Source organism: Seriola dumerili, unplaced genomic scaffold (assembly GCF_002260705.1).
Source record: "Seriola dumerili isolate Sdu_G_001 unplaced genomic scaffold, Sdu_1.0 BDQW01000538.1, whole genome shotgun sequence".
Lineage (NCBI taxonomy): Eukaryota > Metazoa > Chordata > Actinopteri > Carangiformes > Carangidae > Seriola > Seriola dumerili.
This window is the reverse complement of record NW_019174793.1, coordinates 564582-578443: the sequence shown is the minus strand read 5'-3', so window position 1 is coordinate 578443 and position 13862 is coordinate 564582. Positions and strand designations below refer to the sequence as shown.

At 41.1% G+C, this 13862-nt stretch overlaps 1 protein-coding gene across 1 annotated transcript in view; it reads right to left on the bottom strand.

Annotated features, from left to right (window-relative positions):
* The window catches only part of LOC111235868 (voltage-dependent T-type calcium channel subunit alpha-1I-like), a 177885-nt gene that overhangs the window by 42272 nt on the left and 121751 nt on the right, over window positions 1-13862 (bottom strand). The window contains exons 21-24 of the mRNA XM_022764438.1: window positions 11582-11760; window positions 10130-10256; window positions 8422-8547; window positions 7950-8039 (exon numbers count right to left, since the gene is read on the bottom strand). Coding sequence (XP_022620159.1) covers window positions 7950-8039; window positions 8422-8547; window positions 10130-10256; window positions 11582-11760 — 522 coding nt within the window. The remainder of the gene's footprint in view (window positions 1-7949; window positions 8040-8421; window positions 8548-10129; window positions 10257-11581; window positions 11761-13862) is intronic.

Below are 13862 nucleotides of genomic sequence, written 5' to 3'. Positions count from 1 at the left end.
GCTTCTATAGAAGAAATCGGAGCTGATCTGGTGATGTGATCGGGAAGCCTCCTGTTCCTGTGAGGCAGTTCTGGGCACATCGACTGGGAGGACCACACTGGGGGCAGACCAGAAGGAGGGATCTCATATCCCATATGGCCCGAGAACACGTGGGATTCCCTAGAGGCAGACTGGACGCGTAGCTGCCAGTTTCCTGCCACTGCAAACTGGACGCCAGGTTAAATGGCAAACATAATGTTGACTGACTGAGTGTTACACTTTTCCGCAATGTTGTATGAGTGTCAATACACAATTTTGGTGTTGTGAATGTCTACAAGTGTGTGTCTGGGTATTACCTGCTGGTCAATTCCCACTGCATCCAGACCATGGTACTGATATTTGACCATCCGTCTTTGGAGGCCAGCACAAACAGGACATCAGAAGCTGGAGGGGAGAGAGAGAGAGAGGACACCACACAAACAAACGACTGAACTTTAGAGCAGGAAACATGTTGAAACTGCTGTCATGTGACATGAATCAGTTATAGAATATACATGTATTTATATTGAATTACATTTAAAATACATTTTGTCATTATTTCACACATTTTGTTAGCAGCTGAGGTGTAGTTACCACCCGCCATCAAGTATGCTGTTAGTTATTTCTCTTGCACTGCACAGCAGGAGAAATGATATCCCCTATAGTGTGCTAATCATCATTATAATGTTTATTGAGTATGTGCACTGTTGTTTGTGTGTGCATCCAGGATTAGTACGTTCAAAGCCAATCCAGACAGGATGTCAGGAACGTTTCTTTTTCTCTTTCTTCTGTACCTGTCCGAGGTTGTCAAAGTTGTATTTAGGGTGAATCCATCGATTAGTTGGCAGCCAGGACAGTCGGATTGTGTTAGTGATGTTCTTCACGTCGAAGCCCACACAGTAGTAGAACTTGCCTTTGAAGAGCTTAGAAGGGAAAACACACACGGGGAGGGAAAACGAGAGGCAGAGGCCGCACAATGATGAGTTTTTGACGAGGACGTGACAACAGCGCTCGCGTGGAGCCACTTCCTGTGGCTTTTTTGAAGTGATTTCAAATTAGCGGTCTGTAACTTAGCGCTGTGGGTGAGGGACTCCGTAAACCACTTGAATACAACAGTTTGCTGTTTCCTCCCTGAGAAGAGATGCTTTTTAATTCTCAAATCACACTGACCACATCAAAGTGAGTAAAACAATGCACAACGGCGGAAGAGAGAAAAGAGAATAATAACGTGAAGTGATGCGAGGGAGAACAGGTTGGGACTGACAGCTGATGCCAAAAGAATATATGGTGCTGCACTAATTAAATGAAAAGGGGAAAACCAAACTCAGCTGTAACTTTACAAGACTCATGAACTTGCCTTAAATAGGATAAACATATAAAATATCGACACATATTGTAAACACTGACACATTTTATGACATGTACTTTGGTTTTATTGGAGCACTCCTGACAATAAAGTGCAAGCAAACTATGAAGGATTTAAAGGAACTGTTTTTTTGCTTTACTTTTTGTTTGATACAATTGTGATATTAAATGACTATTATATAATATATATATATATATATATATATATAGTATATATACACCTTGTTGTTTATTATACTTGAGTCTTTGTTGCTTGAATATTAATGGAAACTTCTGGGATTTAAGACTACATCTGTCTGTGTTCCCACGTCGTAAAACTAAAGCTAATTCCAGAGGCGGTGAACAGTAAGTTTTTGCCTGTAAAAGAACGTGCGTGGCTGAGAAGGGGGGGGGTCGTCCACTAATGGAAGGTGGTTTGATTCCTGGCTCCCTCCAGTGTGCAATGTTCGAAGTTGTTGTAGGGCAAGATACTAAACTCCAAATTGGCCCATAATATATCATTCCGCGTGTGTGTGTGTGTGTGGTGTGTGGTGTGTGTGTGTGTGTAGAAAAGGGGTGATGTTGGCATATCTTCTAGTATTCTAATATGTTCCTACATGCTCATTTGCAACTAGTGTATGTTTGTATATGTTGTATGTTTTTGATGGTTGTGTTGTGTTGTTGTTGCGTTGCGTTTGCGTTGCGGATTGCGTTTGCGTTGGTTATGTGTATGTGTACTTTACTTTGGGAGAGCCAAAGACTCATTTCCACTGAGGTCTGCTCCGTCTCACCTTCCCAGCCGCGGATTGGGGATGTGATTTCAATGTGGGTACAAACAGGAACGCGGTCTTGTTTTATGTTTTCTCACTTGTTCTGTTTAATCGTGTCTAGCTTTAATTTCTTAGTTTCACTTTTTTGCTCTGATTCAAGTTAGGAGAATAATTGTGCCTTGAAGAATATTTTTGACCCACTTCGATTCTATGTGCATAAAACTTAAGTGAGGCAGGGGTCAGCGCGTTAGGTCATATTATATTTGCAGTCGGTCCAATTAAAGTTTCTGAAAGAGAGTACTCTTAAATTGTTAAACGGCTTGTGAGATTAATAAAAAAAAGAAAGAAAGACAGAAAAAAAGAAAACTAAGTGTAAGGTGGAGAACATCTGAATTCATATTTTGATGGTGTTTAACCTGAACACCCAGGATGCCAAAAATGATGAAGAAGGCGCAGCAGATGAGAACAATGTTGCCGATGGGCTTGAGGACGTGATGAGGGTCTCAACACCAGCTTCAGACCTGGAGCCCTGCTGATCACCCTGGAGGACAGGCGGGAGAGGAGACAGAGATAGAGGAAGACAAAGAGAAAACAGAGGCGAGGACATTGATTAGCATACAGAACTTCAAAAGAAAAGAATTTAAAAAACAACTTACTTTTACATAATATAAAGAAATACAGCATATTGTCATCTTTAAAAGCAACAATGAAAAAGCGACTGTGTGTGTTTCATTTTTGATGCAGTGAGACGAGGCAACATTTAGCAACATATACTGTATTTCCCTTCCAATAACTTGGCACGTGAGAACTGTACAAAGTAACAATTTGTCACAACATTTTGTGCAGCTTAATGGAAGAAAGGATCTATCAGAAAGAACTGAGCAGGGTCAATTGGTGCAGTTTAGATAATGACATAAAGCACAGACTGAATTCATTTAGTTTCAGATCTCTGCTCTCTACTCCTTAACTGCTCTGTCAGGTGATTAAGTCCGCCTCTAAACGAAGCTTATCTTAAATTAGTGCTTCCAAACCCAGGGGCTTGAAGCACCAGGGGGGGGGGGGGGGGGGTCACAGATGATAAATCTGAAATGTCAGGGGATGATTAATGAGACAGGTGAGCAGATAAAAATGCATATCTGCTACAAAATTATAGGTAACCCCCTTTCTAATAAGCGCCACTTTAACAAAGGGCTTATTAAACTGGTAACTGTTTCAAAGCTTCCAATTAATAGTTAATGTATAATCCACTGGCTGCTTTATAGATCAGGGAAAAGCTGTTAGTAAAAGGCTGCAATAATCCTTCGGTTGGTCAAACACCTACCTGATGAAAGACTGATCTATAAAGATTTAGTAAATGTTTAATTAAGCTGTAATAAGGTCTTTAATTACAACCTATAAAACGTTATAAAAAGGCACCTCATTAGAAAGTGGGTACCAAATGTGTTACAGTTCTCAAACCTTTCCTATTTTCTTGTGGATTCATGTTGAGTCTTAGCTTCATTAAAAACAGCTGAGAAAAAGATAATTGGATTGGTTGAAAACTGATAAATATTCTCCTAATAAAGTATGACAAGAAGACACATGTTTTAGAGGGGTCACAAGCCAAAATAGACGCGGAAAAATCATGTAAAAACCATTGTTTTTAGAAATTATTAAAATATGTATGGAACAATATATAAATAAATTTCAAATGGTAAAAAAAATCTGTGGATTTTGTTCACAGAACATAGAATTTTCTTCTCTCTTGCCTCTGTGTTGTGTGTTGTGTGTGATCTCCAGGCTCTGGCCATAAGAACTACTTCACACCCCTCAAGAAGGAGAGAAAATAGAGAGAGAAGAGAGAGATGAAAGTGAGAGAGAATTAATCATGCCGCAAAACAGTTTGCCCTGCATTAACCTGAGGGACGCAGCGGTCCGGAGCAACCTTGAGAACACGTAAGCACCCCCCGAGATCTTAAGCCCCGCCCGCCATGGAAACCACGATGTCAATTCAAGAGGACGAAAGACCAGGAAACTCGTCGAGTATGTTTCCAGCTGTGCTTCCTGAAGATAGGGCCCTCTCCCCAGGTACAGACCCATGGACACCACCTGGAGAGATGAAGGGAGAGAAGCTGAAGCCTGCACAGGTAATGCAACAGTTGGCCACACACCCCCCCCCCCCACACCACACAACACACCCCACACACACACACACATGCACACACACTTATGATATTTACAGATTTCTTATTTTTGGCTTCTCAAACATGTATTATTTCATGTCAGCTTGCTTTCCGGAGGAGAGGAGAGGAGAAGAGAGGAGACATATTTGAAAACAAAGATATAAAGCAACCAAAAACACGGGAGGCGGAGAGAACTGTGATTGAGGGAGAGATGGTGTTACAACCAAAAAAATGTGTTACGTTTCCAAGGAGATGAAAGGAGGGGAAGAAGGAGAAGAAAGACAAACAACAGCCTTAAATCCCAATATGAGAACATGAATGTTTGAAGGGAAGAGGGAGGGAAGAGACGAGGAGAGAGATCAAGGAAACAAAGAAGGAGGAGGGGGAAAGAGAAGACGATTAAAAGTCTACTACAATTCAAACAAAAATAGTCGGTAATCTCCAACATTACTGTCTCCACATTCAAATTATGATTCATGGTTTTGTAATGAATGAATCCTCCTCAGCAATATCAAAGTTCTGTGGATTTGTTTGAGTGGAGCGGAAACTACTTTTATGTTGAACACTGAATCTTGCTGACTGCAGCGTAACGAAGGAAAATGTTTATGATTTAAACTCGAGAAGAAATAATTCGAAGAGAGGCTTTACTATTTCCATTTTTAGTTAAGTCATACAGTACTTTGGACTGCTGACACGCGCGCTACAGCAGTTCTGCCCCAAATCCTCTTTAATCAGTACCCTTCTCCACTTCTCTGGACTCACACACTGGAACTGAACCAGGAAGGAAAGAGGAGAGGAGAGTAACGGAGAGGTAGAGGTGCATGAAAGGAACGATGAAGACAGTCATCGTGCAAAGGAACGAAAGGTGGAAATAAGTGGAGGAAATAGAGAGAAAATAGAAAGTTTTAGATGCAAAAAAAGAGCCGGTGGAACTTGGAGGAAAAAGGTTACATGGCAGGATGGTTTGTGTGCGACATCGTTTGGGACACCTTGCCAGGCCATTTTGTGGCAATAACGATTAGGTGTGGCTGTCATGTCGCAAAGGGACGCGTGCCACAGATATGGCAGGCAGGCTCGTCTGCCTTGTTTGCAGAAAATGTCACAGAGAAAGAAGAGGAGAGAGAGAAGGATGTGGATGGAGCATTGTGAAAAAAAAGCTGAGGGCTGTGTGTAGTCGTTGCAAAACCTCTAATTCACTTTTTCCTAAGTCTATCCCGAATATTTGGTGGGGTAAAGCAGATTTCTATAACGATTGTATAAATTACCCATAGAAACGTACATCTCAAATTACACTTATACGCCATTGATCCATCATGATCAGGCAGCCTTTACTTTCAGTGGCCACATATAACAAAACATGGACAACCATCTGTTCAGAGTATTCTCCAGCAAGTGGAGTCTTTGATCTTAATTCTATCAGTGCGCGTAAAAGCTGAATATTAATTGCAATTAGAGCATACAAATGCTATTACTCATCAACAATACTATCTCTTTTTTCAAAATCTCTCCATCCAACGATCATGTTACAGATAACCATATTTGATCCTTACAGCACAGTTTATGGAATGGATGTGACCGCATGGTAGTGTTGAGGAGATTTTTTTCATGTATTCATTTCATTATATTTATTCATTATAAACTTTCAGTATACAGCTGGCTGCAGAGCTTCAATAACAAAAAACAATCAACTAGTAATCTATTTCTCATTATTCAAAAAGGAGCAGGGGAGAAGAAAACCCTCTCAAAATAAGTGACACAGACGATTCTTCAATTTCAACCTTTGAAGACGCTAACAAAAAAGCACACAACTGGAAGCAGTTGTTCAAATTTCTATTTTATATAATCAAGTTTATATAGCTCACCTTGGTAATCCACTGAAACTACAGCTGCTCGTCCCTGCCTTAACAAACAGGTAACAAATGTGATAAAGGACGCTATTTGTAAGTTTGCTATTTGCTACGATAGCCTAATGTTGCATTAAAGCTGTGTTACCTTAGCAGTTTCCTATAACGAGTCAGTGTAGCGTCCAGCTGCCTGAACGAAGTAGCGATGCTCAGGAGGACGTATTTTACCTTCTTTGCCATGTAAACGCAAACAATGGCTGAGCTCTCAAGATGGTAGGTAAACTGCTGTTACTGCTAACGCTAGCTATGTAGCAATAGCAAAATTAGTCCTTTAAAGAGTCACATTTCACAGGATTATGTACGTACTTAGTGATTATCTGATTTACTCTAGATTTGATGGGGTTTACCCTTTACTGGACTGACAGTTAGCGTGTCAGTGGCTCATACCTACTGATAATCTAACCCCACAGTGGTACAGCCTCTCTGTCATAGACTGATGATAATAGACACGTATTAGATAAAATATTTCATATACAGTTTTACGGGTTCTTTACTTCCTTTAGAAATGCTTTGGATAAAACTCTGCTGGCCATTCAGTTGTGCTGAAACCCTTGACAACATTTCCCACCTCTGAACAATACACCCATAACTGTCACCACAGTTAACTCAAAGTGGAGTACGGCAGCGAGCCAGAGCAGCACTCGCAGGGTGGCAGCGTCGGTAGGCAGACACGCCAATGCCAACAGTTGTCAGGTCATCGTAACGCTAGAAAAATAGGGGTCAACCTGAACATTGGGGTGAAAAGGACAAAAAAATAAACAAAATAAAGAAAGAATTATGAAATAAGGCACGCAGAAAGAAAGGCAGCAGATGAAGGGAGAGAAGGATGAGAAGGCAGAGAAGATGGAGAGAGAGAGAAAACCAACTGAAGATAGATCAGTTGGCAGAGTTTCATACAGGCTCAGTTTAGGACAGACGATCATTTGCTTCATTTTTTCCGACAGCTACACAGACCAAAAAACTTTCACTGTAAGAAAATTCTCATCTGTCCTCGCTTGGTGAGATTGTACAGCGCGCGACACTGTCATTGTTTCACACGTGTCTTTCGTCATGTTTACAGCTCAGATTAGCCAGTTCTCTCTCACAGGTCTTCTCTCCAGATTGTGAGTGAGTTCATTACTCCAAAGTGAAGGAGTTTGTATTTTCAGGAGTCAATATTACACAGAGAGAAGAACAGTGCAGTTATAAAACAGCCTGTCATGGTGACGAGGGTGCTGAGTCTGAAGGCAAAGATCTGCCTGTTGATTGATGATCCAACCTTCACCTACAATCATAACTTTGTAATATACCTAAAGTATAACATCACATATACAAACAGCTAAAATAACTTGACTTTATGTTATGTGTCTTTGACAGCCATCCCATCCTGTTTTAGTTCAATCCTAAGGATAAGGAGAGCGGATAGAGGCGATGCTGCTTTGCTTCTATAGAAGAAATCGGAGCTGATCTGGTGATGTGATCGGGAAGCCTCCTGTCCTGTGGAGGAGTTCTGGGCACATTCGACTGGGAGGACACACTGGGGCAGACCAGAAGGAGGGATCTCATATCCCATATGGCCCGAGAACACGTGGGATTCCCTAGAGGCAGCTGGACGGCGTAGCTGCTCAGTTTCCTGCCACTGCAAACTGGACCCAGGTTAAATGGCAAAATAATGGTTGGACTGACTGAGTGTTACACTTTTCCGCATGTTGTATGAGTGTCAATACACAATTTTGTGTTGTGAATGTCTACAAGTGTGTGTCTGGTATTACCTGCTGGTCAATTCCCACTGCATCCAGACCATGGTACATGATATTGACCCATCCGTCTTTGGAGGCCAGCACAAACAGGGACATCAGAGCCTGGAGGGGAGAGAGAGAGAGAGACACACACCAAACAAACGATTGAACTTTAGAGCAGAAAACATGTTGAACTGCTGTCATGTGACATGAATCAGTTATAGAATATACATGTATTTATATTGAATTACATTAAAATACATTTTTGCATTATTTTCACACATTTTGTAGCAGCTGAGGTGTAGTTTACCACCCGCCATCAAGTATGTGTTAGTTATTTCTCTTGCACTGCACAGCAGGAGAAATGATATCCCCTATAGTGTGCTAATCATCATTATAATGTTTATGAGTATGTGCACTGTTGTTTGTGTGTGCATCCAGGATTAGTACGTTCAAAGCAATCCAGACAGGATGTCAGGAACGTGTCTTTTTCTCTTTCTTGTACCTGTCCGAGGTTGTCAAAGTTGTATTTGTGGTGAATCCATCGATAGTTGGCAGCCAGACAGTCGGATTTGTTAGTGATGTTCTTCACGTCGAAGCCCACACAGTAGTAGAACTTGCCTTTGAAGAGCTTAGAAGGGAAAACACACACGGGGAGGGAAAACGAGAGGCAGAGGCGCACAATGATGAGTTTTTGACGAGGACGTGACAACAGCGCTCGCGTGGAGCCACTTCCTGCGGCTTTTTTGAAGTGATTTCATAATTAGCGTCTGTAACTTAGCGTGAGGACTCCGTAAACACTTGATATCAACAGTTTGCTTTTCCTCCCTGAGAAGAGATGCTTTTTAATTCTCAATCACACTGACCACATCAAAGTGAGTAAAACAATGCACAACGGCGGAAAAGAGAGAAAGAGAATAATAACGTGAAGTGATGCGAGGGAGAACAGCGTGGGACTGACAGCTAGATGCAAAAGAATATATGGTGCTGCACTAATTAAATGAAAAGGGGAAAACCAACTCAGCTGTAACTTTACAAGACTCATGAACTTGCCTGTAAATAGGATAAAACATATAAAATACGACACATATTGTAAACACTGACACATTTATGACATGTACTTTGGTTTTATTGGAGCACTCCTGACAATAAAGTGCAGCAAACCTATGAAGGATTTAAATGAACTGTTTTTTTTGCTTTACTTTTGTGTTGATACAATTGTGATATTAAATGACATATATATATATATATATATATATAGACACACCTTGTTGTTTATATACTTGAGTCTTTGTTGCTTGAATATTAATGGAAACTTCTGGGATTTAAGACTACATCTGTCTGTGTTCCCACGTCGTAAAACTAAAGCTAATTCCAGAGATGAACAGTAAGTTTTTGCCTGTAAAAGAACGTGGGTGGCTGAAGAAGGGGGGGGGGGTCGTCCACTAATTGGAAGGTGGTTTGATTCCTGGCTCCTCCAGTGTGCATGTCGAAGTGTTGTAGGGCAAGATACTAAACTCCAAATTGCCCATAATATATCATTCGCGCGTGTGTGTGTGTGTGTGTGTGTGTGTGTGTGTGGTAGAAAAAGCATGTGCTGTATGAAGGGGTGAATGTGGCATCTCTAGTATTCTAATATGTTCCTACATGCTCATTTGCACTAGTGTATGTTGTATATGTTGTATGTTTTTGATGGTTGTGTTGTGTTGTGTTGCGTTGCGTTGCGTTGCGTTGCGTTGCGTGGGTTATGTGTATGTGTACTTTACTTTGGGAGAAGCCAAAGACTCATTTCCACTGAGGTCTGCTCCGTCTCACCTTCCCAGCCGCGATGTGGGGATGTGATTTCAATGTGGGTACAAACATGGACACGCGGTCTTGTTTTATGTTTTCCACTGTTCCTGTTTAATCGTGTCTACGCTTTAATTTCTTAGTTTCACTTTTTTGCTCTGGATTCAAGTTAGGAGAATAATTGTGGCCTTGAAAGAATATTTTGACCCACTTCGATTCTCATGTGCATAAAAACTTAAGTGAGCATGGGGGTCAGCGCGTTAGGTCATATTATATTTGCAGTCGGTCCAATTAAAGTTTCTGAAGAGAGTACTCTTAAATTGTTAAAGGCTTGTGAGATTAATAAAAAAAAGAAAGAAAGACAGAAAAAAAGAAAACTAAGTGTAAGGTGGAGAACATCTGAATTCATATTTGATGGTGTTTACCTGAACACCAAGGATGCCAAAAATGATGAAGAAGGCGCAGCAGATGAGAACAATGTTGCCGATGGGCTTGAGGGACGTGATGAGGGTCTCAACCACCAGCTTCAGACCTGGAGCCCTGCTGATCACCCTGGAGGACAGGCGGAGAGGGAGACAGAGATAGAGGAAGACAAAGAGAACAGGAACGAGAGGCGAGGACATGATAGCATCAGAATTCAAAGAAAAGAATTTAAAAAAACAACTTACTTTTACATAATATAAAGAAATACAGCATATGTCATCTTTAAAAGCAACAATGAAAAGGGCGACTGTGTAGTTCATTTTGATGCAGTGGAGACGAGGCAACATTTAGCAACATATACTGTATTTCCCTCCAATAACTTGGAGTGAGAACTGTACAAGTAACAATTTGTCACACATTTTGTGCAGCTTAATGGAAGAAGGATCTATCAGAAGACTGAGCAGGGTCACATGGTGCAGTTTAGATAATGACATAAAGCACAGACTGAATTCATTTAGTTTCAGATCTCTGCTCTCTACTTCCTTAACTGCTCTGTCAGGTGATAGTCGCCTCTAAACGAAGCTTATCTTAAATTAGTGCTTCCAAACCCAGGGGCTTGGAAGCACCGGGGGGGGGGGGGGGGGGGGTCACAAGATAAATCTGAAATGTCAGGGGATGATTAATGAGACAGGTGAGCAGATAAAAATTGCATATCTGCTACAAAATTATAGGTACCCCCTTCTAATAAGGCACACTTTACAAAGGGCTTATAAACTGTAACTGTTTCAGCTTCATTAATAGTTAATGTATAATCCACTGGTGCTTTATAGATCAGGGAAAAGCTGTTAGTAAAAGGCTGCAAATAATCCCTTCGGTTGGTCAAACACCTACCTGATGAAAGACTGATCTATAAAGATTAGTAAATGTTTAATTAAGCTGTAATAAGGTCTTTAATTACAACCTATAAAACCGTTATAAAAAAGGCACCTCATTAGAAAGTGGTACCAAATGTGTTACAGTTCTCAAACCTTTCCTATTTTCTTGTGGATTCATGTTGAGTCTTAGCTTCATAAAACAGCTGAGAAAAGGAAAATATATTGGATTGGTTGAAACTGATAAATATTCTCCATATAAAGTATGACAAGAAGACACATGTTTAGAGGGGTCACAAGCCAAAATAGACGCGGAAAATCATGTAAAACCATGTTTTTTAGAAATATTAAAATATGTATGGAACAATATAAATAAATTTCAAATGGTAAAAAAATCTGTGGATTTGTTCACAGAACATAGAATTTTCTTCTCTCTTGCCTGTGTGTGTGTGTGTGTGGATCTCCAGCCTGGCCATAAGAACTTAACTTCACACCCCTCAAGAAGGGAGAGAAAATAGAGAGAGAGAGAGAGAGAGAGAGAGAGAGAGTAATCATGCCGCAAAAACAGTTTGCCCTGCTAACCTGAGGGGACGCAGCGTCCGGAGCAACCTGAGAACACGAAGCACCCCCAGGATCTTAGCCCCGCCCGCCATGGAAACCACGATGTCAATCAAAGAGACGAAGACCAGGAAACCGTCGAGTATGTTCCAGCTGCTCCTGAGATAGGCCCTCTCCCCCAGGTACAGACCCATGGACACCACCTGGAGAGATGAAGGGAGAGAAGCTGAAGCCTGCACAGGTAATGCAACAGTGGCCACACACCCCCCCCCACACACACACACACACCCACACACACACACACATGCACACACACTTTGATATTCAGATTTCTTATTTGGCTTCTCAAACATGTATTTCATTTCATGTCAGCTGCTTTCCGGAGGAGAGGAGAGGAGAAGAGAGGAGACATTTGAAACAAAGATTAAAGACAAAAAACACGGGAGGCGGAGAGAACTGTGATTGAGGGAGAGAGGTGTTACAACCAAAAAATGTGTTACGTTTCCAAGGAGATGAAAGGAGGGGAAGAAGGAGAAGAAAGACAAACAACAGCCCTTAAATCCCAATATGAGAAAGTGAATGTTTGAAGGGAAGAGGGAGGGAAGAGACGAGGAGAGAGATCAAGGAAACAAAGAGAGGAGGGGGAAAGAAAGACGATTAAAAGTCTACTACAATTCAAACAAAAATAGTGGTAATCTCCAACATTACTGTCTCCACATTCAAATTATGATTCATGGTTTTTGTAATGATGAATCCTCCTCAGCAATATCAAAGTCCTGTGGATTTGTTTGTGGAGCGGAAACTACTTTTATGTTGACACTGAATCTTGCTGACTGCAGCGTAACGAAGGAAAATGTTTATGGTTTAAACTCGAGAAGAATAATTCGAAGAGAGGCTTTACTATTTCATTTTTAGTTAAGTCATACAGTACTTTGGACTGCTGACACGGCGCTACAGCAGTCTGCCCCAAATCCTCTTTAATCAGACCCTTCTCCACTTCTCTGGACTCACACACTGGAACTGAACCAGGAAGGAAAGAGGAGAGGAGAGTAACGGAGAGGTGCAGGAAAGGAACGATGAGACAGTCATCGGTGCAAAGGAACGAAAAGGTGGAAATAAGTGGAGGAAATAGAGAGAAAAATAGAAAGTTTTGAGATGAAAAAAAGAGCCGGTGAACTTGGAGGAAAAAGGTTACATGGCAGATGTTTGTGTGCGACATCGTTTGACACCTGCCAGGCATTTTTGTGGCAATAACGACTTGGTGTGGCTGTCATGTCGCAAAGGGAGCGTGCACAGATATGGCAGGCAGGCTCGTCTGCCTTGTTTTGCAGAAAATGTCACCAGAGAAAGAGAGAGAGAGAGAGAGAGATGTGGATGGAGCATTGTGAAAAAAGCTGGGGCTGGTGGTAGTCGTGCAAATACCACTGAAATTCTATCTTTTCTAAGTCTATCCCGAATATTTGGTGGGTAAAGCAGATTTATAACGAGTTAAAATTACCATAGAAACGTCTCAAATTACACTTATACGCCATTGATCCATATGATCAGCAGCCTTACTTTCAGTGGCCACATATACAAAACATGACAACCATCTGTTCAGAGTATTCTCCAGCAAGTGGAGTCTTTGATCTTAATCTATCAGTGGGCTAAAAGGCTGAATATTAATTTGCAATAGAGCATACAAATGCTATACTCATCAACAATACTATCTCTTTTTTCAAATCTCTTCCATCCAACGATATGTACAGATAACCTATATTGATCTCAGCACAGTTTATGGAATGGATGTTGACCGCAGGTAGTGTTTGAGGAGATTTTTTTCATGTATTCATTCATTTATTTATTCATTATAACTTCAGTATACAGCTGGCTGCAGAGCTTAATAACAAAAACAATTCAACAGTAATCTATATTCCATTATCAAAAAGGAGCAGGGAGAAGAAAAACCCTCTCAAAATAAGTGACACAGACGATCTTCCAATTTCAACCTTTGAAGACGCAACAAAAAGCACACAACCTGGAAGCAGTTGTTCAAATTTCTATTTTATAATTCAAGTTTATAGTCTCCACTGGAATCCACTGAAACTACAGCTGTCGTCCTGCCTTAACAAACAGGTAACAAATGTTAAAGGAGCTATTTGTAAGTTTTGCTATTGCTACGATAGCTAATGTTCGCATTAACAGCTGTTTACTTAGCAGTTTCCGATACCGAGTCAGTGTAGCGTCCAGTCTGCCCTGAACAAGTAGCGCTGCTCAGAGGACGTATTTTAACCTCTTGCCATGTAAACGCAACAATGGCTGAAGC